This window comes from Talpa europaea, assembly GCF_964194135.1.
Source record: "Talpa europaea genome assembly, chromosome: 7".
Classification (NCBI taxonomy): domain Eukaryota; kingdom Metazoa; phylum Chordata; class Mammalia; order Eulipotyphla; family Talpidae; genus Talpa; species Talpa europaea.
Window position 1 is genome coordinate 69,890,542 of NC_140074.1, and position 25,631 is coordinate 69,916,172.

General features: G+C 35.7%; 1 protein-coding gene across 1 annotated transcript in view; it reads right to left on the reverse strand.

Annotated features, from left to right (window-relative positions):
• Nucleotides 1-1,062: 1,062 nt before the first annotated feature.
• Nucleotides 1,063-25,631, reverse strand: part of MEGF9 (multiple EGF like domains 9) — a gene marked incomplete at both ends in the record, with an annotated part of 78,206 nt that continues 53,637 nt past the window's right edge. The window contains 4 exons of the mRNA XM_084237504.1: nt 1,063-1,514; nt 3,263-3,532; nt 6,806-6,949; nt 14,314-14,453. Coding sequence (XP_084093630.1) covers nt 1,063-1,514; nt 3,263-3,532; nt 6,806-6,949; nt 14,314-14,453 — 1,006 coding nt within the window. The remainder of the gene's footprint in view (nt 1,515-3,262; nt 3,533-6,805; nt 6,950-14,313; nt 14,454-25,631) is intronic.

Below are 25,631 nucleotides of genomic sequence, written 5' to 3' on the forward strand. Positions count from 1 at the left end.
GACTATGACCGATTAAAAATCTATTGCTTGAGTCTAGAGTAAGTCAAAGTACATATTACTCTACTTTTAGATTGAGAAAGGGAAGGAAAGATTAGAAACATTCAATATTTTATAAATTTCAACAATGTCCAAATAGGAACTAAAAATGACTGATGCTCACCAGAGTCCCAGCTCTAGCAATATTGCCTCTATTTTACAGTATTTTAACCAATTCCCATATTTTCTTTTTACACCATTAGCTGCTGTACAAATAAATTCTAGAGGATAAAATATGACATGATTTTTTTTTACAAATAGATACAAATGCAATGTTGACCAGATATGCTACATTAACTATATACACCTTATTTCTCTAAAGGCAGGAACAGTCCTTATTTTTAGACAACTTATCATTTTATACTGAGATCCTAAGGAGGACCATCAGCTTCCTGCTCTCAGACACTGCCTTCCTCTCTCTGTCATTAGAAGCTTATCCTGTGCTTTAATCCTACCATTCAGCAAAAATTCTAGAAGTGAAAATCAAGTCCTGCAGATCTTCTTGGATCTCTTCTGTCCCTATTGTAAAAACAATCAAGATTGTTCACTGCAATACAGAGCAGACATCAGCTTTTCCTCAATGATGTCCTCTGGACAATACAATGAGTATCATCCCCTACCCCCCTTAAAAACAAATGTTTCAGGAATGGAGAGGAAGTCTTCTGGGAGTCTCTTGCCCTCCACATCTATCATCCTGTTTCCTCTGGTTCGGTGAACACTTCCCCAGGAATCTGTTTGGAGGTGGATTTGGGCTGCACTACAGAGCTCAGCCTTTCTATACTCCCACGTGGTTTGGTACAAAAATATACTTTTCTTCAAGTCCTCACTGACAGTGAATGCTTCAGCTCTTCATTGGAAAACTAAGAGCAACAGGCCAAGTACATTACAAATTTACACCTGAAAATTTTGGATGTGCTACAGGCCTTCGCTTTCTCAGCAACCTCTATCCAGGCTTTGTTTGGCCAGGAGCTGATGCTGCCTTAGCCAGCACTCAGTCTGACAGGCCGGGAGTGAAGTTCTGGCTTCTTAGGCTTTGTAGTTATGTATGGGCGTCGTCAGGGTCAGCTGCCCATTGGGAGCCACCTCATTGCCATCATCTTCCAACAACCCTGACACATCTGCATTGGGAATGCTGTCATGGTAGCTGCTGAAGCTGATATTGTCTTCTTTCAGCTCGATGGTCCAAAAGGGGGCATTGAGCTTGCGGTTTTGGTACTCCCGGTACATGTAGACGGCCCCCACAAATCCCATCAGCAGCACCACCACAATGATGATGACTGTCAAAATGATGATGTTAAATTGGGTCCATGATACATCAGCTAGAGCTGATGTGCTGTTTTCAGAAGAGCTTACTGGAAAGATAGTCTGCAGGGTTGTGGGGATAAATGTACTATTTATAACAGGGGTGGGCACTGATGTGGTCAAAGAGGCATTGGAAACCAAAATGGTAGAACCTTCAGGTGTTGGAACAATAACTTCTGAAAATAAAAACAGAGAATGAAATGTAAAAGACAAAATTATCTAGTTTTAAGAAACAATAAAAGAAATACACATGGGAGTGGAAGTTGATATGGGATGTTGACATGACCTTCTGCTCTAAGGTAATATGAGTTAAAAATAACTGCAAAGAGATATAGTGAAAAGAATCAGGTCTAGAAAGGTGGGCTGTTACATTCATAACTCTTCTCCAAAATGTAGAATAGCTATATTAAAATCTTTGGGAAAATTCTAATATTGGAAATTCTAATATCTATCCTTCTTTATTCTTGAATAGATTCATACAAAGTCCCACAAAGACAGTAAAAATGTCACTACTGAGTTCTAAATCACTTGGTTAAAAGTGACAGGGATAAATGACAATCATTTGAAGTGAAATAAGTTCAACAATCTGACGGCATTTCATAAAGGTAAAATTCTCTTCAAGGAAACAAAGTTAAAATAGAAAAATTGTATTTTCAGTTACTTCTGAAAAACACAATGTAAATGTTCAAAACTGATGTCAACTAAAAGAAAACAGCTTTCTTTTAATTGTTGTGAATCTTCATTTGTGTAGATTGTAGCAATTTCATAATTAAAGTATTAGACCTTGTACTTCTAATACAGCATAGATACGTGGAAATATCTAAGACTTTGGAAGCAAATAGAACTGTGTGGCTAGAAACTGGAAAGCCAATCTTCTGAAACCTGAGGCTCCTTATCTATAAAATGGGAATATATACTTTTCAAAGTTCTTGGGAAAGATTGAATGAGATAATGTACTGTGCACTATCACTTTTAACGTCTACAGTGCTTGGTACATTGTAGACACTCAATGAAATTATTATTATTATTACTATTACCACAGTTAGCCATATCAATCTATCCTAAAAGGAGGCATGCTTTACATTACCTAATAAGTAATATGAAAAAATCATCACAGTCCTGTATACCTCTAATTGGGAAAGAGAATTGAGTGACAGGATCTCCAGGCTAGAAACAGGGTTCAATCTGTTTATTTAAGCCTTGATCACAAAAGAATAAGGATATCAAGAAAATGACAAAAGGAGGCAAACCTGTCACAGATCAACTTTCCATCAACCCAGTATTCAACATTCTTTAGATTATCAAAAAGTAGTTTCCAGAAGGGCAGAGTCTAACCTCTGTCTGACCTAAGAAAGCCTGAATATCCCTAACTTATCCTGAGTATCTAATTATTCACTTTTACCTAAACTCTTATAGTACTCACTGAACTTCTCTGAAAGAAATATTTTGCCATAGGAATAACATTATCTCTTAAAAATCAAAAGGATTATTATTACTTTTTCCTTTGTTACACATGGGAAAAACTTAGGCTCAAAGTTAGGATTAGATACTAGAGTGATCTCTTCTGATTCTCAGCTAGAACTTCTAATCTGAAAAAGGCCTTTGATGATTACTGGAAGCAATGAGAATACAGGAAGTAAAGAATAAAAGAAATGATAGGACTTTTAAATTATTAACAGAAAAATAAAAATAGATGAAGAGAAAATGTGAGAACAATGACTTTGTCTTGGTCCTCATTGACTTTGGAGCATCAGGAGAGCAGCGGGAATGGAAGGAAATTTCTTTAGGCAAATATCTATCAAAATCTATTTCCAGAAAACTCCTCTGGTGGGCTTGGAGGGTTTTACAAAGGTAAAGGTAGCTGTCCTGAAATTTTCATTGCTAGGTTTAGAAATTAAACTTATAACCTTAGGTGAAGCTTTACCTTTCTTGATGCAATTTCCCTCGAGGTCTCGAACATAACCTTCTAGGCAGTTCTCACACCAAAATCCAGTGGTGTTATGGAGACAGTTGATGCATTCACCACTCTCAGGCTTACAGATTTTTGGGGTTTTAATGCGGTCCACGTGGCCATGGCATTGGCACTTTATACAAATGCTGTCAGAATTGTAATAGCCATTTTCACATTTATTGCAGTTCTGGCCTGTGTAGCCATCTTTACACTGGACACATTTAGGTTCTAATTCACCCAATTCTGAAAGAGAGAGAACAGCACAATAAATTAGTAGATTCTCAAGCTACAATAAAAAATGCAAAACAACTACTACCCTTCAAGAAGTTCATTAAATTCTCCCTACTATTGCCTCTCAAACTTAAGAGACATGGAATCAAACTAATAATCTACATCTTATTTACTAATTGTCCAGTTTATATTGAGAATGATAAACCCTTTGAAATAACCTATTCTTGTAGTGAATGAAAGAAATATGCTGACACAAGAAATCTGACTAATGGTGAGGGAAAGCCACTCATTTTAAAAATCTTTTCCTCATTATGATAGATTAAAATATACATGGCTTTAACAGAAATTTCCTCCATCCCTCCCACTTATGTTGATCTTAACTTACTATTTACAATCCAAATTACTAGTGTGATCTCAACTAAGTAACTAAACTCTCAGCCTCAGTTTTCCATGTTTAAAGTGAAGGAGAGATAAAAGATGATAAAAGATAAAAGATGACAGTGAATGAATCAGAAAGTCAGGCAAACAATGGTATGCAAAAAAAGTACTAACAAAAAGGTGTGTTTCTTATTCTCAAAAACTCTCACTCTACAATTTACAGCATTGTGTTTCAACACACTATAGCAACAAAAACTAATGTGAAAAATGACTAGTGAAAATAGACTGAGGATTAAAATCAGGAGTTGTGAAAATCTTCATGTGAGGCCACAGACCTCAACGTCAAGACATGACATTCAAAGGTCCCGCCTCATATTTTACATATCTCTTATACTTTATTTTGACATTCTTACTAGATGCAAACCAGCTACTTTAACATTTCTGGACTTTTATTCATTTTGGTTTCTTTATCTGAAATGGCCTTCATTTGCTTGATCAACTTCTCAATTATAATCTTCATCACAAGACTCAGTTGATGCTACCTTCTCTCCTAAGTTTTTGTTGATATCCCCCCATTCCAAATAGCATAACTCTCCCTTCTTTGTGCATTCACTTAGATCTATAATACTGTGTTGTGTGTATCTGTGTGTTGGTCTCTCCATTAGAAACTGTGAGCTCCAAGAACATCAAACTAAGTCAGCTGGGCACTTCCCATTCCCAGCCTGCAGTGCCAGTTCAGTACAAGCTCCCGAACTGGTTAGGACCCTGTTTAGTCTTCGACTATGGTGTCCCGTTCATCTCTACATGGATCCATTACTGGTTGTCCAAATCTGCACTTGTCACAGCTCAGTTCAGTTATCACCTTATCTGTTAAGACTTTCCTATGCCTCCCAGTAGCACAGTTTCTTTGCTTCTCCAAACTCTCATGACTCCAATCACTCTACCCTGAGTTAGGCTATCTTCCTTTTTACAACACGAGTTCCTTTTTACAACATGGTTACTTCCCTTTTAATAGTTCAGAGCACCTAGACTAGAGCTTTGCATCTAGTAAATGGTTAGTGTGTTTATAAAATGTGTCTAAATGCCTGTTTAAAAGCCAACTGAATCAAAACAACAATGAAATATCACCTGTCAGAATGGCTGTCCTCCAAAGACAAGAAACAACAAGTGTTAGAGAGGATGTGGAGAAGAGACTTGTGTCTAGAATATATAAAGAATTCTTTCAACTCAATGATAAAAACACAAATTACCCAATTCAAAAATGGGCAGAGGATCTGAAAAGACATTTCTTTAAAGAATATATGTAAGTGGCCAATAAACACATAATTAGGCATCAGGGAGATGCAAATTAAAACCACAGTGTCATACCACTTCACATCCATCACGATGGCTATAATATTAAAAGATAATAATAATAATAATAATTGGTGCGGATGTGAGAATTTGGAACCCTCAAACAATGTCAGTGAGAATAAAATGGCATACTTACTTTGGAAAACAGTCTAATAATTCTTCAAAGGTTAAATAAAGTCACTATATGACCCAGCAATTCTACTCCTAAGTATATACCCAAGATAAATGAAAACCTATGTCCATACAAAAACATGAACACAGATGTTCACAGCAGCATTATTCACAATGACCAAAAAGTAGAAACGACCTAAATATCCATCAACAGATGGATAAATAAAATTTGGTACATCCATAAAATGGAAAGATATTTGACAGTTAAAATGAATAAAATATTTTTAAGTGTTACAATATGGATGAGCCTTGAAAAATATTATGCTCAGGAAGAGAAGCCAGATATCTACAAAAGGTCACATATTGTATGACTTCATTTATATAAATATTCAGAATAAGTCAGTCCATAGAAAGGAAAAAGTAGGTTAGAGGAAAAAGGAGTGGCTGCTAATTGATTCAGGGTTGGTGTGTCTGTTTTGGGTAGGGGGTGTAATGAGATGTTTGTGATGATGGTTACACATCACAAATATACTAAAGGCCACTGAACTGTATACCTGATAAGTAAATTGTATGACATTTTAATAATAACTCAATAAAGTCAAAAACTTTGTATCTTTAAAATTAGACCTCACAAAAGGAAGGAAAGAAGGAATCTAAAACAGAACCACCCAGCTACACATCTTGCAAATTCTGAACTGAAACTATGTGAGATAAAAAATGTTTTAGTGTTTCAAACTACTAAATTTTATGGTAATTGGTTATGCAGTAATAGATCACTAATATACCAGGAAGAAATGAGAGTTAGTTGTATTTGTAAGATTACTGCATAGATACAATTAGTCACGATTCTTAAGTAACTAGAAAGAACAAATTAGTGACTAATTAGCGATGTTACTTTGAAATAGGTGAGCAATTTATGTCCAAATTGAAAGTTTCTCATTTCCTTAGTTTTGAAGTGTTTCTATGAATTCATTATATTGCTTTTCAGACATTTTAAATCTCATGTCACATATGTATTTGAAATTTATGGCAAATTTCTAAAAGGAAAAACTTTGCTGCTTTTTTTTTTTAAAAGATTTATTTATTTATTCAAGCACTGGGTGCCGTCAGAAGTGCGGGAGGGTGAGAGAATTCACCAGAGCCAGAGTGGGGAACAGAACAGGCAGACCGACAAGGTACACTGCTGACGGGAGGAGTGGGCACTGCAGGAGAGGTCTGCGCGCCTTGTGGGACCCTCGCCCATTGCCAGGGATCAAATCGGTACTGCAGAGGCTGCGGGCAGCAGCGCTCAACTGCGGCGCCACCAGGGGAGGCCCAACTTTGCTGTTTTTATAACTTCCTTACACCTATAAGATCCAGAACTTTGTTTATTAACACAGTTTCTACCTATCAGTAACTCCTTGACTGATTTTCCCCTCTCAAACACATAGACAAATTCCTTACTCATGATACAGCTGCCTGTAGATGTCACTGCTGAGCAAGGGCAGCGAAGACATTCTTTCTTGGTGTCAGGACTCTGATAAAATCCTTCTTTGCATTCTTCACAATGATCTCCTTTGCTATTTTCTTGGCAATTTAAGCAAGCACCTAGAAAAAGCAATTTTTGTTTTAATTTAGAGATTTTTACTTCAAAAAAGTCATGCCAGTAATTAAAAGCTCTTGAGCGTTAACCAGAAAATATTATCCAGCAGCAATTCGACAGAATTCATTTTCACCCCACCTTCTTTCCTCTCTGGCCATGTCTGTGAGTTCTGTGTTCCTTACTAGATTGTAAACTCTTTAGGGAAAGACTGAGTACATGAGGAGAGTCATTAAGAAGCCCTAGTTGTTTGATTGGGTAAGCACTTAAAGCAGGCCAATATTTGCAAAAAAAATAAAATAAAAACAATCTTAAGATCTGTTTAAACAAGGATACACTATTTTCACAGTTGGGATACCACAGTTAAATAAATGAAATAGACGTAAATCTAAAAGGTGATTATTGACAAAAGCAAACTTCAGAATGACACATACAGAGGGAAAATACTTATTTGTAAAACTTTGCAAAACACATTAAACAATACTGAGCAAATGGATACATAATATAAACAAATACAAACATTAAATACATACATCTGCAGCAAATTTTAAATGTGAGCTGAGGCAAAGGGAGAGAAAGTGAGGCTGTGGAATAAAATGGTTTGACATTTGCAGCAAAATTTGGAAAATTCAAATGAATGAAAATGTTATTAACATATTAACATTAATAATGTCAAGTCTCAATTCTTAATTACAACAGAATATCCTCAAACTTTATGAACTTATTATGAAAGATACCTTCAAAAGTTATCTGAACATTTAAATTAAATCAAACTTGCATGTATCATCACTTTTAATCCTATAATTTTTAAAGGCCTAACAGGATTAGTGATGCTTTTCACTTATATAAAAAGATACGGTGTTCTCATCCAGTGATACTTAAGTACTGATTTCTTTCCAGATTTTATATCTTGATCCCTTGAGAGCTGTATAGCTATGTGACAATAAAAGCAACTGAAAAATACATAGTAGGATTTTGGCTCCAAAAATAGTCTTAAATGTCAAAGTGCTCTGCAGGTTGAAAAAGTCAAAACCTACAGTATGTATAAAATATATCCCGTCACTCTCTCCCCAGTAAAAATGTCCAGTGGAAATAATTTTTAAGAAAATAGTTCTAAGTTCTAAACTTAAATGTAAAATAGTCCTCAAAAAAATTAATAGCACTATAACAGAATATGGATGCATGGGGCAAGATGTGTTCCAATGATACACCATTTGCACGTGATTAATGTGCAAGAAAATGCCATGTTGCTGCTTTTATTAAAATATGGCAAATATATATAGAGGGAATATAGGGGAACTAAATAAGGGATCAGGAGAAAAAAATAACAATAATAATAATTTTTAAAAATCTAGCAGGCAGGGCCTCCCCGGTGGCGCAGCGGTAGAGCGCTGGGTTGCGAAGCTGCCCGCGGCCTCTGCGGCGCTGGTTCCATCCCCGGCTGCTCCCCGGCCACCAGAGGAGGGTCCCACATGGCGCGCAGACCTCTCCTGCCGCCCGCTGCTCCCCTCAGCAGTGTACTTCGGTCCTTCTGCCTGCTCTGCCCCTCGCTCTGGCTCTGGTGAATTCTCTCACCCTCCCGCGCTTCTGACTGTACCCAGTGCATGTATAAACAAAACAAACAAACAAGCAAAACAAATAAATAAAGAAAAACATGCCTCTATTTAAAAAAAAAAAAAAAAAAAAAAAATCTAGCAGGCAACCATAAATAAGAGACGTTCTGCAAGGGAGGGAGAGGAAAAAGGATCAAAATAGGAGAGAAGAGCACAAGGGACTATGGAGAAGCTCACGGGTAAACTGGTGGTGGTAATTTTATGGGGAATACACAATGATGTAAAAGATTTTTACATAAAAAATAAAAAATAAATTTAAAAAATGGCAAATATAAATATTTCTAAAACTTCATTCCTACAATATTACTGGGCTTTCACAATTATTGATAATTATTTGGGAGCACCCTGAGGTACTCCAGCAAAGGAAGTTCTATAGAGCTGATCAAAGAGGAACAGAAAGCTGGGGAAATGTGATAACCTAAACTCTCTCTACAGGACAGAGGCAAACTTTAACCTGTCATTCAGAAAGAAGACAAAGCTTAAGTGGACAAGGGAGACAGCAAGAGGTAAGGTCAGAGAGAAGGGCAGGAGCCAAAAATTGTAAAGCCATGTAGGCACAGAGACAGGCTTGACTTTTGTTCTAAGAGGGATGGGAAGTCACTAGAGGATTTAAGCACGGGAGTGACATGGCTTACACTGTTCAAGTATCACTCTGGTTGTTATGTGGAGACTGGGCTGTGTCAAGGCTGTAGGGGTCAGGGGTTAGAGGGCAAGAGGGGCGGCAGAAGGATCAGATGAGCGAGGGTCAAAGTAGTTCAGAGAGATGACAGTGGTGTACACAAGGGTGATAGTAGTGGAAGTTATGGACATTGGTCAGATTCAGGATGTGTTTTGAAAATTGGGCTGACAGAACTTCTGACAGGTTGGGTATCAGAAAAGAAAAGAAACTAATATGTCTCATAGGCTTTTGGACTGAGCAACTGGGTGAATGGTGTCAGTCAAAAGGAAGAACACTAGCTAGGAGTCAACACGCAGGGCTGGTGAGAGTTGCTTTGAATGTGTCACGGATGTGATGCCACTTAAATCATTTAAGTGAAGATGGCAAGTGGACTATGGGTCTTTGAGTGTGAAGATCAACAGAAAGATGTAAATCTGGAAAATCAGCATGTGTGCTGATGGCATTTAACTTAAATCAAGGGGACTGGAGACCACTCAGGGAAAGGAAAAATGAAGAAGGCAAACATATCAAGGACAAAGCACTGAGGTATTCCAGTACTTAGAGTTGAGCAAAGGAAGTTCTATAGAGCTGATTGAAGAGGAACAGAAAATTGGAGAAATGTGATATCCTAAACTGTGGTGGTGGTGGGGGGGGGTGGATGATGAAGTAACAGTCAGCTCAGCCAAGCTGCTTCTGAAGTCAAGTACTCACCATGGGACACTGAATACATGAAAGCACATTAATGTTTTAAAGTACACAGTGTGAACACAAAGTTCTACTTAAAAAATAATAGCCCCCCCCCCATTTTAAGGGGAAAATGCATTCATTAGTAAAGAAAATCTAGAAAAATACAGGAAAAAATATCACCCTAAGAATTCTGTCATTAAGAGTTTCAATGCTTCTAGAAATCTTTCCTTATATAGAGAGGTTTGGATTTTGTTTTTTAAATAATCTAAACATATGGTACATGTAATTTTCTACCCTGCTGCTTTTATTCTCTCATGCTATTATGTATAATTCTTTAAAACATTTTAATGACAACACAATAATAGTTGTCATTTATTGATCGTTTATAATGAGCCAGGCATTGTTTAAGGGCAAAGTTTAAGGGCAAAAAAAAAAATTATAAATATATTGCATTGAATCTTCACAACCACTCATTTGGCACTTATTGTTGTTACCCCAGATTTCTGGGTGAGAAAACAGGTCAAGTAAATGTGCAAGGTAAAGTCAAGATTTCACTGGTTTCATTCCCTGTTAGAAATAGGGCTGTTTACTTCCTTAGGATTCTAACTACCACGTTCGTGAGCAGCCTTGAACAACAGCTTTTTCTGAACTAGGAATTATTCCCTCATAGTAGAGTCTTGGAAACAGAATTACTAGGTCAAGAACATATTTTTAAGACTTCTGATACACATTGTCAAATTGTTTTCCAAAACATTTTTCCCAATTTATTTGATCACAAAAAGGTTGCTTTAAAAAACTACTTCAGGGCCTCCCTGGTGGCCTAAGGCACTTCGTCTCAATGTTATATCACCGCTACTGCCTGAGTTCAATGCTTGGCCAGGGAGCTGACCCACATAGGGCGCAGCAGACCTTTCCTGCCTTGCCCACTATGCCCCTTAATTAGCAGTGTAGTTCAGTAAATCTGCCTGTTGTGCTCCCCCCTCTGTCTCTTGTGAATCCTTTTACCTTCCCCCATTACCTCTGGCCTACACCCCAGGTCTTCTATGCTAAAAAATTAAATAAATCACATCATTTATAAAAAGGAATATTAAAAAAAAATCTATTTCAACCTAAAACACAAAGTACAGTAAAGACTACGGTGGATAAGGGCTGTGAAACAGGATTATGAAAACAGAGTAAGTGGCCACCAGAGGGCAACCATATCATGGTACTGTTTTAAAACATCTTTGAGACAAAAGGAGAGACTGATTTTATATTAAAAGCTTGCAGTTTTAAATTAAGTATTTACACTCCATATTGGATTCTGCTTTTATTATAGTTCCAGAAGAACTTTTTATTTCCCTTATTACTAGCTGCTTTTAGAAATTGTAACCGCGAAAAGCATTTCTTTTGCCTTAATTTATTTCAGAGCAAAGATAGGCTGGGATTTACGGGACATTAAAAAAAAGCCACCTCACTGCTGCAAGGACAATTAGAAGTGAGAATCAGCAATGCAGAAAGTTTTTCTGGCACTGCAAAAGACCTAGGGAGCAATTTAAATTAACTATGATGAAGCATTCCTGTCAGCACGCGGGACTGAAATTCATCTTTCCTTTGTATGTTTTTCCATTCATTTGTTCATCTACTGAACAAACATTTAGTGAGTAATTATTATGTGTCTAGCCCCATTTTAGAGACAATGGTGAACAATGGTGAACAAAACTGATACTGCTCTTTCCCTCATGGAATTTACGAAGTTATGAGTAAGCTGTCTGTGACTCATATTCATAAACATGTATAATTACAAACTGCAATAAGGGCTATGAAAAAAACACCAGTGTATGTGAGAGCGCATAATTGGGAATCATTTATCCTGGAGCATCAGCAACTACATTCTAATGAAGTAACCTTTAATTAAAGGCCTAAAAGAAGAATATGATTTAATAAGGCAAAGGGGCCAGGGGTAAGGGCAGAGGTGTATTTGAAAGACCATCTTAGGCAGAGGAGAGATCATGTATGAGAACAAGGGGACAAGGGGACACAGTTTATTTTAGCAATAGAAACCAGTATCACTGGATCACAGATAGTAAAGGGAGAGCACAAGATGGAACTGGCAAGTAAGGACCAGATCACATCATAGAAAATACACACAATTTCTTTTAAATCAGTTTGTTTTACCATAGAGTAAAGGACTAGAATGCAGAATAACTTTCAGCATAGCTTTTTCCAGCATAATTTCAATTTCAAATATTCTGCTACTCTACTCTCATAAAACAAACAAATCAAAACCACCTTGCACTTGTCAGACTAGTGGGTCCTGGTTTTGTTTTCTTTGTGTGTGTGTGGGGGGGGGGGGTAGAAAAAGAGATTTCCAAGAAAGTATCTCTAAATCTTACATGCAGGAAAACTGAAGATCAGAAAAGCTAACTGTCTTTAGGGTTTTTTTTTTTGTTTTTTTTTTTTTGTTTGTTTTATTTTGTGGGACCCTCGCCGGGGCCGGGAAACAAACTGGCGCTGCAGAGGCTGTGGGCAGCCCCACAGCCCAGCACTCAACCGCTGCACCACCAGGGGAGGTCCTAACTGTCTTTAGTTTTTAACAGTTTGGAAGTAGTTTTCTCTATTTTTATAATACCTGGGGTCTGCTGATCTTTATGGAGCTGTGAATTGATACTTTTCATCAGTATGGAAAAAGCTTGGTCATTATCATTTCAAATAACGCTTTTGCCACATCTCTCTCTCCTTTAGGGTCACCAAGTACATTTATGTTAGACCTTTTGGGTGGTTGTACCCCATGTCTTACCTGTTCTGTTCTTTCCATTGCATTTATTTCTCTGTGCTTCCATCTGGATATTCTTCCCCCTCTAAATTTATTTATTTATTTTCTTACATTGTTGTTTATTTTTGTATGGAAATCGATCTCTCCTCTCAGGAGTAGTCCCTTTAGTTCTCCCAACACCATATCAGCCATGAACCATCACCACAGTCCCTTGTGCGCTTCCTTCCCCTGTGTTGACTCCCTTCCCTTCCCTCCCCTGCTGTATGCCTCAGATCTATGGTCAGCTTGCAAGTGTCATCTTTTTCTTTGCCCTTTCTTGCCCTTTCACATATAAGTGAAACCATCCAATATTTATCTTTTTCCTTCTGACTTATTTCATGTAGTATAATCCCTTCCAGCTCCATTCATGTTTTTGACCAAGTAGTAGTCCATTGTGTATATATACCACATCTTGATCTATAGTTTGGATATTTTTAATTGCACTTATTTCAAATCTACTAATCTTATCCGCAGTATGTACACTTTGCTGTTAAACCCATGTCATGAGTGTTAATTCTAAACTAGTTAACTATATAATAATTCATCAGTTCATCAGATGTTATATTCTTCAATTCTTGATTGTCATACTGATATTTTTTATGATTTCAGTTCTCTTTAAATGTTGTCTGTTCACTTATTTTGTCTGTTTTTTTCCAAATATCAATTCTAGTTATTTTGAAAGCATTGTATGCTAACTCTAACATCTGGATCACCTGTGGGTTTGCTTCCATTGTTTATTTTTTTTGTATTATTGGTCATATTTTTCTACCTCAATACTGCCTAGTATTTTTGATTGCATACCACAAACAGTGTATAAAACAACACATATGACTCCCCACTTCCTCTGTAATGAGATGACCTTAATCCAATCAGAAATTGAAATGGTTTGAGGATGGGCTATAATTTTAGTATGAGCCAATTTACCTAATGGGAATCACTATTTTTTCATCTTGGCCTTCAGGGCTAGCAGGCCTCGGCCCTGAAAGAATTGAACAGATTCACATTGTCCTTTGGTGGTCATAGGAGCCCTTCAGAATCTGGCAACGTTTTGAGACAAAGATAGCGATATGTTGTAGTAGGCCCTCTCTTTCTATAGAGGTTTTGTCTTCTAACAAAAATGAGAGATTTCTTTCAAACTTTTTGATCAGCTTTCCATCTCCTGTACGGACAGATAATGTCCTTGTATTTCGGTTCCTCCAGATTCTAATGCATTGTGCAAGCCCCAAATTACTGTTACAGATCTTCTTGTATCCTTTTGCACAAGAAGAATCCATTTGCTTCAGCCAAGACTGCTCTTTAACCTGTGCACAGAATCAGCAAATTCCCCCAGGAAATAAAAGGGTGGGTATCATCAGCTTACTTAGATAGTGCTACCCTTCCTGGAATTTCAGCTCATATACTTTTTTTTTTTTTTGCTTCCATAGCTCACCAGCCAATATGTTTTTTTTGAAATGTATATTTTTTCAAGTTGCTTGTGGCAGGAGTTTGCTCTGACCTATTACATCAAACTCAGAAGAGAAAGACCTTTATGAACTATTTAGAGAAAATCAACCCATAGATAAAGGATGTCAAAATAAGAAAAATGGATTAATCACATATAAAGATAAGGAAAGTGTGTACCTGTGAGAGCATCACAACTGGCAGATCGATTATTGCATTGGCAGGGCAAGCAACCACTCTTACTAAAATCATAATATCCATCTTGGCAACGATCACACGTAGAGCCAATGACACCCACTTTGCACTGGCATTTCCCAGAACTGCAATGAAAGCAAAAACTAATGAATAAAAGAAAATTAGGTTAAAAATTGTGTTGCCTAATACCCCATCTTAAGTTATCCTAATGTATTGATAGAAATATTTTCAACCAAATTCCAGTTACGAGAAGTACTGAGTGATTTTTATTTTGATTTGGAAGTTGAACAGCTTCACAACTACATAAATTCAATTAATATGGTATTAATACTAATTATTTGTGAAATTTTAACCCTCTGCACTGGGTAGTTCAAAATAAATTATGAAGGATCCATGGAGAACATAAATCCCTTGTGCTTAGAAATCTTTGCTTACTAAATGCTGGGGCAGAGAACTGTACCACTGCTACATCTCACTACTTGATCATTTCACAGTTCCATCAGCATCCATCCTGCCCAGGATGGAGAAGAGAAGAAATACCATCTAGCTTTCACACAACCTAGTTTCTGGCTCAAGAATATGAAGACCAAGATTTTAATGAGTGCATCTACTAATATTCATTTAGATGTTGGAAATTTTAATACAGTTTTTTACTTTAGGGTCATATTGTATTAATTGATCATATTTCTGGGAAACTGGAATTCATAATTAAGTGAATGTCACTATAATGGCGACTTCTATTGCTTTCTAGAGACATTTTTTTGGTAAGACTACAAATCAAAAATAAGAAAAATATTTTATTTAGTATCCTACCTCTTCCTATTAATCTATTTTCTTTTCTTAGATGTCTAGTACATCAATGATATCATCTACACTCAATTAGTGACTTAAAACCTTTGATATATTTTTAACTCATCTCTCTGTATCCCATACTCTTATAATTTCTCACTCATATTCAGTATATCATCAATTTCTTTCAAATTTTATTTCAAAATTCTAAGTATTATTATCTATAATCCTACTTAGAATAGCTTTTCTCCTTTCACCTCTCAAAAATTCTCCTGCTTTAAGGCTGATCTTTTTCCATGAAACATCCTAACTGGTATACAGAGATTTGCTTCCTGATTTTACACCCCCATACCATACATTGTAACCTTACAGTCTATGCTGTATTCTTTTCATATATGTAAGTCTTAGTTCTCTAGTTAAATTATTAAAGACTGAGACAGAGGCCGCACCACATAGTTTTATTGTCCTCAAGACCAAACATAAGCCTAGGGATATGGCATTGAAGCAAACTATTTTATTTCACAAATTTTATTTGATAAGTTTCCTGAGTCTGAGGACTGTATCTTAACCATCTTGATATCCGATCTGGGCTGGAGGCACTTAATATATGCTTCATAAATAAATGCTCAAGAGACACATGAACTGAATTTTAAAGTTAACTATTGGGAGGAAAAAAGAAAATTGAATGGCTAGTGACTAGGCTTCTCAGAACAACTAAAATTCTGTCTTCCCCTTTTCCCCCCAGTAGTATGACCCTTCTTTATACACTCCATCTGGATCTCAGATTTTTTTTTTTAAGATTTATTTATTTATACAAGAACTGGGGTACAGGCCAGAAGCGCGGGAGGGTGAGAGGATTCACCAGAGACAGAGTGGGGAACAGAACAGGCAGACTGACTGAAATACACTGCTGAGGGGAGCAGGGGTTGAGACAGGAGAGGTCTGCCACGTCTTGTGGGTATCTCCCTGGCCGGCCAGGAATCGAACCTGCACTGCAGAGGCTGCGGACAGCTTCATAGCGTTGCGCCCAACCCACTGCACCCCCAGAGAGGCCCTGGATCTCAGATTTTTAAACTGAATCTGAGTACATTTTGGCACTGGTCATATTGACTGGAAGACAATTCAAGGTAGAACTGCTTTTCAATATAATTCTTAAAGAAATTCAGTTCTGAATAATGAGCCCCTATGGGATTGTTAATTTTAGCTCAGGAACCCAAGATAAAATTGTTAACACTTAGATAGCTCTTTCACATATCGGTTAAAGTAATTGCTTATTATTTCCAATATTCCTATTTCTACAATAAAAACAGAAGTTCTGAACTTCAGAGAAATTAGAACTTAGGGTTGAGCTTTACAGAATGGCAGAAAAACAACTTTCAACCATGTATATTCTATTTCTAATATACAACCTAAGGGCTGTTGTTTTTGTTTTGAGATGAGACTATTCCTAGCATCCTCTGGGCTAAATAATGAGGCTTTGCCCTCTCTCCCTAAAAAACCATTTTGAGCAACTGGAATTGATGTTTACTTCTCTCTCTCATTTATCGTGTTTCTCTGCAATATCCCAGCTGCGGGGGGGTGGGGGGGTTTGGGGTGGGGAAGGGGTAGAAAAAGTGACAGAGTTCTACATGGAATATTTTTAGTACTTTATCAAATAAACTGAGTGCAGAGGGGTAAGAAAGGCAGGCTTAGGCAAATAATATATACTTAACATATCTTAAAGCCTTGTATCCAGAGAAGTCACCTAACAAACTTAGTATTCCTATCTTAAAGCTATCAAATGTACTGGGTTATGTAATTTTTTGACTAACAATTTTACAGAAAATATAAAATGAAGGTACCATAAAGCATTATGATGATGATGATGATAATGAGCCTATGTAATTAACAAGCTATGTAAATAAATATATATATCTTCTAATCCTCAAAATAACTCTTATTAGGTGGAGCTCATAATGCTTACTGTACTATTGAGGTAATTCGGAGAGGTAAAAGTCGTCCACATGCAGTGAGGAATGTTTATTTCAATAAGGCCAGACTTTCCTCCATTATACTATGTTACCTATTCCTCCCTGAGCTTGACTCCACATTTGCATAAGAAATTTGCCTGCCAAATAACTTGATAGTGACTTGGATATCAAGCTTCATGCTGTAGATTCCAAGTACCACAATTCACCATTATTTAGGTTCTGACCCCGAGATGTTTCTGCCTTGCCCAGAATAAGCCTGGGTCTTTTCTCTCACTGCCAGTTTAACAAAAGCTGAGTTTTTACTGTTTAAAGAGAAACTGCAGCCTATCAAAGTCTAAGATTCTTAGAGATTCAAGCCCAAGTATTACTTTGTTAAAGTTTTAATTAAAATGTGTACTGATCTTAGTATAGAAGATGAGCATTGTTTTTTAAAATACAACAGAAATTTACATAGCAATATCAAGCATGTCTCTTAAGAAATTTTGCAAAAAAAGAAAACATAAGGAAAAGAAACACACATATGTATCAATCTTACAGAAGAACAGCCCAAAGTTCTGAAAGATCTATCAAAGTACACTTGTATTTATCAAATAGGAAGATTAGGAATAACCTATGACTCAACAAGAAGGAATCAGTCAATTTAAATCTTGTGATACTGTCATAAAATTATAAAGAGTATATTGTGCCTTTCAAAGTATGTCTACCAATACTAGTCAATTTCCAAGATTTTTAAAATGTTAATCAAAATGCTGGCTCCTCATTTCTTTAGACATTAGATTTTTCAATATAAAGAAGAATAAAAAGCTACTTTTAATGATGTTTGCCCAACCCACCACCTACAAGAAAAAGGTATTATCTTGGAATACCATCTCATAGGAGTAACAGCTAGTGTTCTCAAGGTAGCTGCTACTCTGTTAGTGGACTTCCCCTCAAAAGACCAATTTAAGCAGGCATCTTTCTCCTTGGAAAATATTCTCCTTAGTTGATGATTTTAAAAAAATCCACAAATGGCTTTACAAATTCTGATAAAGCAGTTGTCTAGTTTAGATATCACACTTCACTTTTCCTGGATAGGTTTCCTGGATAGAAAGAAAGTCCTTTATTCCCTCTTAAAAAATACAGAGTGGTGTAGTAGAGTTTGGTTGTGAGACCACACTAAATAGTGCTTTTCCATCATGTTACTTATGGCCCATAGCCAATTTCTGCATGTATCAGAATTAAATCACTCAGCAACTATAAAGCTGTCCCTGTGTGACTTCTTTTATAGAATAAGCCTTTACAACACCCCCTTTCATGGTCTCTCCCTGTGAAAGACTGCTGAATGCTTTTTGAACCAAAGGTCAATGATATAAATGCATTGAAATAAAGAAAGAAAAAGGTGGGGGGAAGGGTCTGTTAACAGACCACTTGTGCTTAACCATAGGTTTGCTTCATATCTGGAGCATAAGGGCACAGAATTGGATTTTGAATAGAAGCCAGGGAAATCTATACTACTGAAGTCAACTAACAAAGAAATCAAGATGGAATTTATTCATCTGATGTCACTTTTAATAGACATGAGTTAGTTGCTAGTAAAGTATTAATATAGTCTGGAGAGGGAGGAGTACAAAATCATTTATAAAGGAAACACACACATTATGGAACTAAGTTGCACTAAGTGTAACTAAGCATGCACTATACATTTCTCAAACTATCCCAGAGAAATCTCAGATTTTCTTATGGTGTCAGTGCTCATAAGTGTGAACAACTATTACTAAACTTGTACACTTTAAAAAATTATCTCTTAAAGTGTAAACATAATTTCTATTTCTGACATGAAGTTATTACTTTTTCAAGAGAAAATTCAAGATATGGTATGTATTTATGTTTTACTAATACTAACTAAAATGTATTTTTAAAGAGTCTGTTCTGTTTAAGATAAGTAGGTAGGAATATTCAGAATTTCCATTATTTACAATCACATTGATTAGGGCGGGAAGGGTGGGACACAGGAAGGGAGGTATCAGGGTCTCTGGAAAATTCATAGTCTGAGGAGACAGACAGAGATTGGTTCATATTCTGATTCTGCTAGTAACCAGCTGGGACCAAGCACTTACTCTTTCTTAGGCTCAGTGTTTCCATTTGTAAAATTAAGACTATTATACCACACTTCGTAGGGTTATCATGGGAATGAAAAGTTGGATATGCAGGGTATTTAGCAAAGTGGCCATCACATAATGAATATCCCAAAATGAAAGAACTATGAAGATGATGACAATGATCTAGATCTGGAATTTTTCTGAGAATTGTAAGGAGAGTGGGTTAGAATCTCTAGTAAGCAGAGATATACAAGACTAAATCATTTACTTTTTAAATTATGTCAACAAACCTAGAAAGATATTAAGAATTTACAGAGTAATTGCTAATTTTGAGCAAAAGTGTGGCTAGGAAAAGAGAACACATCATGAACACATAGTCAAAATGGTTTTGGAAAGCAAATTTAAAAACTAAGAAGGGAAAGGATCTGAAAAATCCTAATTAGGTGGTACCAAAGCCAGCAAGACCTGGTGTGCTTTTTTTTATTCACCAAGTAGCTAACAGATTTAATTGTTTCCTAAATTATCAAATAATTGTCTTGGTACATTTTGTATTAGTAGAAATACTATCTTTTTTTTCTTCCTAAGATTTACAATATATAAATCTTAGGAATATATAATATATAAAGATATTACAATATATAAAGATATACCAATATATTACAATATATAAAGATATACTAAAGTATATCTTTAGGTATCATTCCATCAATTTTAAGTCAAGAATTCATAGATTAACTTGAAAAGATGTCATTATAAATAAGGGAAATTTATTTGTGATTATTCAAAAATCCTGCCTTTTTTCCTTCCTTCTCCTTCCATTTACATGTTGGCACTGTGACATGGAAAGAACAAGAAGCAGAAAAAAAAAGATAGTTCTAATGGGCTATGATGGAGGAGTATGGGTGCCTCGGGTGGGTGTTGTGTGATAACACACATCTGAACAGATGTGAACCCATATCTCTGAATCATATATGGTATTGTAAACCAGTATTACTGCATTGAAAAAATAATATAAAATAATTAAATGTATTGATTTTCTTCTTAAATAATGAAAATTGAAAAAATAACTTGAGTAAATAAATCAATTTAATTTAGGAAAAGACTGAAAGTACTAGTTAAAAGAGTTTGAAATTAACAGTTAATTGCTGATTATAAGCTCTCTTAAACTATTAAAAGCATTATTAAAGGGTAGCTAGAAAAAGTTTTTCTAATTAGAAAAAACTTTTACCTGGGAAAATAAAAAGAAAAGTCATTAACAATTATTAATTTTGCGTTTGGGTCATAGTTTTATAAAGGTAATGGAAAAACAGTTTCACTGTTTTTGTTGTGAAAGAACATTTCTGCAATCATGGAAAAGATCATTATGCAGTGAGTAAAGTTCCTTTCTGTAGGAAGAAAAGATAGCTTTGTTGTTGAAAACATTGGCTTATAAACAGTCCTTGTACTTTTGAGGGCAAATAGTCTAATAATAATTAGAGGAAATCATATTCAGACAGAAATACTTAATATCCAATAAAGTTATTATCTAGGTACAAAAAATATTTTCTAATAACTGATCTTACCAAAATGAAATTTGAAATTTATTTGAAAAGTCAGAAGTAAAATTTAATAGCAAAAAAATAAAAAGGATTATATTTCCAGGGCCACAACTTGGAAAGGCCTAACTTAATTCAACTAGGAAAGTTATTTCTTGTTTCCTTCACTTTTAGTTTAAATGGAAGAAATAGAGTCATAAGAATTCTCAAACCAACACAATCGTGCCTTTATTTGATGAGATTTCTTCATTTTAAAAGTAATTTTGTAAGAGGAAAAGCACGAGGTCCTAGAATCATCTTGAAAAGATGATTCTCAAATATGCTAACATTTGTATTCTTTTGTAACCATTGTAGGTTTGTTTAGTGAAAAGGTAATTATTAAAACTTCATTTGTATGCATGCAGTGTTTCATAAATTAATTTGTAATGCCTAAAATTCAGAATTCATTTTCTCACAGAAATGACAGCATAAGTGGTGGCCTAGTTTCCAGATGAGCAAACAGAACCTGTTTGATTCAAGATGCTGATATTAATGGTGTTGGGCAAGCTCTTTGTATCCAAGTCCTAAGCCTGAGTTCTGAACCCAGTAGAGAGTGGAGTGGACAGGAGGCAACATTAACATTTATTGAGTTTCTACTATGGGTTAGAAATAAGGTACATAGTTCAATATTTATATATATATATGCATTATCTAATGTAGTACTTACAGTAATTCTATATATTTGTAAGGCTCCAATTTGCCAATTTCTAATTTTCTGATTATTGGCTAAGTTTATAAGTCAGAAAATAAAAATAATAATCCATTTTTCAAAAGATTATGAAACTCAGCTAAAATTACCTTCCAACTACTACCCTTCCGTGTAAGTACTCCCATCTTAATCTCCAATTGGTAGAGTTTCAGTGGCATGAAATGATTGTTTTCAAGGTCACACAGCCAAAGAGTAATTAGAAATAGAACCTAGATCTTCTACCTACTAATGAAATGTGTTTTCCTCTCTCTCTCTCTTTTATAGATTGCCTCTATGTACTTAATGAAAGCAAGCCAGAAGAATTTAACATGGTCATATTTTTAGACTTTCAACACTGCTAGAAGAAACTTTTAAAAATCTTCTTGATTGAAGTAATACTAGTTTATAACATTATATAAGTTTTAGGTGTACAGCATTATAAGTCTATATATATATTATATATATATATATATTCTACATCGTGTTCATGTCTAAAAGTCCAATTCCATCCTTTGGTCCTTTGCCTTAAAGCTTTTTTTTTTTAAGATTTATTTATTTATGCATTCAAGAGCTGGGGGACAGGCCAGAGATGCCGGAGGTGAGAGGATTCACCAGAGACAGAGTGGGGAACAAAACAGGCAGATTGACCGAAGTACACTGCTGAGGGGAGCAGTGGCTTAGTCAGGAGAGGTCTGCTGCACCATGTGGGTAGCTCCCTGGCTGGCTGGGGATTGAACTTGTGCTGCAGAGGCTGTGGATTGCTTCATAGTGCGGTGCTTTAACCCCTTGCACCACTAGGAAGGCCCCCCTGACCAGTACTCTTTAAGACATCAAGGTTGTGAATGACAAGGAAAGACTGAGAAAACTGTCAGATTGAAGGGATGACATGATGAGTAAATGTAAGGTGATATCCTGGTCTGGATTCTGGCAACAAAAAGGGACATTAGTGTAAAAATCGGGGAAGCTGATAAAATCTATAGCCAAGTTAACAGTATTTTAGTAATGTTAATTTTAAATTTTGTTTACTATACCATGGTTATATAAAAAATTAACATTGAGAGAAATTAGGTGAATGGTATACTAGCTTTATAATTTTTCTTTAAATCTAATATTTCAAAATAAAAAGTTAATAAAATTATTATTTGGTGCAGTCAGTCAAGGCAATATGGAGAGTATTACTGTCCTATTACTGGGGCAAAATTGGTCGTCATGATAATTATTGACCTTAGATCTCAAAGAGGAATCAGGATAAGAAAATAAACTTACACTGCAGGCTTGAAGAGCTGCTGTGTTAGATCACATGTATGACATCGTGGTTAGAATATACAATCAAATCCATAGCTGTTTTCATGTTTTTAATACCTTTTTCCTCTAAGATCTGAAAAGAAGAGTTTCTAAAATTTAAGTTAGAGGCCACGGCTGATATAGAAGGATGCTTGTTTACACAGGGAAGACTTTGTCTTCTGCTGTGTCCCCTTAAAAAAATTAAATCAGGGCCTCCTTGGTGGTGCAGGTGGTTGAGCGCAGCGCTGTGAAGCTATCTGCAGCCTCTGCATTGCCAGATCAATGCCCTCTGGCTATGGAGATACCCACATGGCGAGCAGACCTCTCCTGTCTTGCCCGCTGCTCCCCTCAGCAGTGTATTTTGGTCAGTCCTCCTGTTCTGTTCCCCAGTCTGCTTTGGTGAATCCTCTCACCCTCCCACATATCTGGCCTATACCCCGGTTCTTGTATAAATAAATCTTTAAAAAAATTAAATCAGCATAGCTTTTTACATCTTGCTATCTTTTTAATAGCAAGGAATGCTTTTTCTAGAGGGTAAAGAGAAATATGGGAATATTTATCTTCTTTCTCCTTGGGTTTGATTTCTACTTAAAATACCTAATTTTGTCAATCCTGGAAAAAGATTTGGACTTTTCTCTCTAGATTTCCAATAAAAAGAAATATAAGTGCTTCAGCCATGATTACTTTGACAAAGTATACAACTAGTTTAAAAATTATTAATTCCATTATTATGGTTCTTTATATATTAAATGAATTCTCTGGTATGATTTATTTCATGTATTTCAATAATTTGAATTTTTCAAGCTTGTTCCTGTATTTGTAAATTCAGTAGATGTCCATAGAGTGTTAACCACTAATGTCTGTAAAGTCATTTATAATTAATAGTATTCATCTATATATTTTCTCATTTGATTCTACCAACAAGGAGTAAGGATGATTATATACCAAATTATAGATGAGAAGTAATAATTGAAAGTTTACATGAGTGTGCAAGTTGGATATCTGTTAAGTCCTAAAGAGAGAAGAGTCAATTCAAGGTCTTCTGATACAACATTCCATGTTCTTTTGCTACATTAAACTCTCAGAGCATTCTGTTCTGGCTTAGTGTATACCCCTGTGCTCGAGGTCAGGAGTTCTTTTGTTTTCCTACCTTAAACGACCATTTTCTTCAGTGTCTTATAAGGCTGATTGGCCTATCATGAACCAGTCATTACATCTCATTTCACTCATTAAGAATAAATTCCCTATTCCCAAGATCCTAAGAGGTTTATTTAAATATGACAAATAGTATAAGATTAGGCATTTGGAAGTATTAAATGGACTAAATTGAACACAAATGTACTCAGAAGGCATCATGAGTTACTAAAGAAAGCATACATAGATTTTGGAGTCAGATGAAATAATCATTAAATAAAAGAGTGTGTGTCAATCATGTGCCAGCCACTGTGCTGGGTCCTGGAAATTCAGCAGTGCAAATAGTAGATAAACCCACCCTGATTTCAGAGAGCTGACATTTTGCATGGGGAGAGAGAGATAATAAACATGAAAATAAAATATATAGTATGTTAAATAATAAGAAACATTATAATTTTAGATAGTGTGACTAGCTAAGTCCTTGTTGAGAATATGGCTTTTGAATAAAGAACAAAAAGAAAGAAAGCATGACATTTGGATTCTGCAGGTGAAGCATATTGCTAATAGAGAGAACAGGGAGTGCAGGGTCCCTGGTGCAGGAACATACCTAGCATATTTGGGCTATACCCAGGTGAATGTGGCTGAAGTGATGTAAGTTGGAGGCAAGGGTTAGGGAAGCATTAGGTAAAGCAAAATGTGTACACTGATATTCAGAATACTGTTCTTTCAAAATATAGTTGAGATTTCTTATATGAAAAATTTGGGGGGTAAATGAAGCTATAGTAATTGCAACAGTGTGGTATTGGTTCAGGGACAGAGTGTTGAATAAATAGAAGTAAAAGGAGAGCCCAGAAACATCTCATGTGTTTAAAGACATTTGAAACATAGCAGAGGAAGCACTGAAGCTTAAGGATAAAAAGATGGACTTTTTGATGAATTGTACTATAGATCAGATCTCTCTCTATTACCTCATATTCAAGAATAAAGTTTAGGTGGATTAAAGAAATCAAATGTTTTAGGAAAACATCTTAATGACCTTTGGTGGGAAAGGATTTTAATTAATGTGCTAAAATGGAAAGACAAGCCACAAACTGAGTGCAGATAATTGTACCACTTTAACAAAGGATTGCTTTTCCAGGAATAAAGAATGTGTACAAATTAATGTAAATATTACTTGCACACACTTCCTAGAAGAGGAAATTCAAATGACCAATAAAGGTGAAAACAGATGTTCCATCTAATTAAGAATCAGTATAATGCAATTTAAAACCACAGTGTGATACCATTTCAAACTACCAGACTGGCAATAGTTTAAAAGCTTATGATATCAAGTGTTGGTCAGTATATTGAGCAAAGAGGCCATTATTCCATTGCTAATGGGAGTGTAAATGCTACTATGGCTTTGGAAAACAGTTAGGCATTGCTAAGTAAAGTTGGATCATGCAACGAATCTGTTATTTACCAGTTTCATTCCTTAGTAGATAGATACCCTAGAGAGAATATTTCTAATGTGTATTAGAGGACATGTACAAGAAGGTTTGCAGAAGCATTATTCATAATGCCACATTAAAACAACCTAAATGTCTAGATAAATGAATAAATATGTAAAGTTATATAGTCATGCATTGCTGAACAATGAGGGAAATACCCTAAGAAATGTATCTTTAGGCAATTTTATCATTCTGTGAACATCATAGAGTGGAATTACACAAACTTAGATGGTATAACCTTTTAGATGCTAAGGCTTTATGGTATAGCCTATTTGGGACCACCATCCTATTTGCAG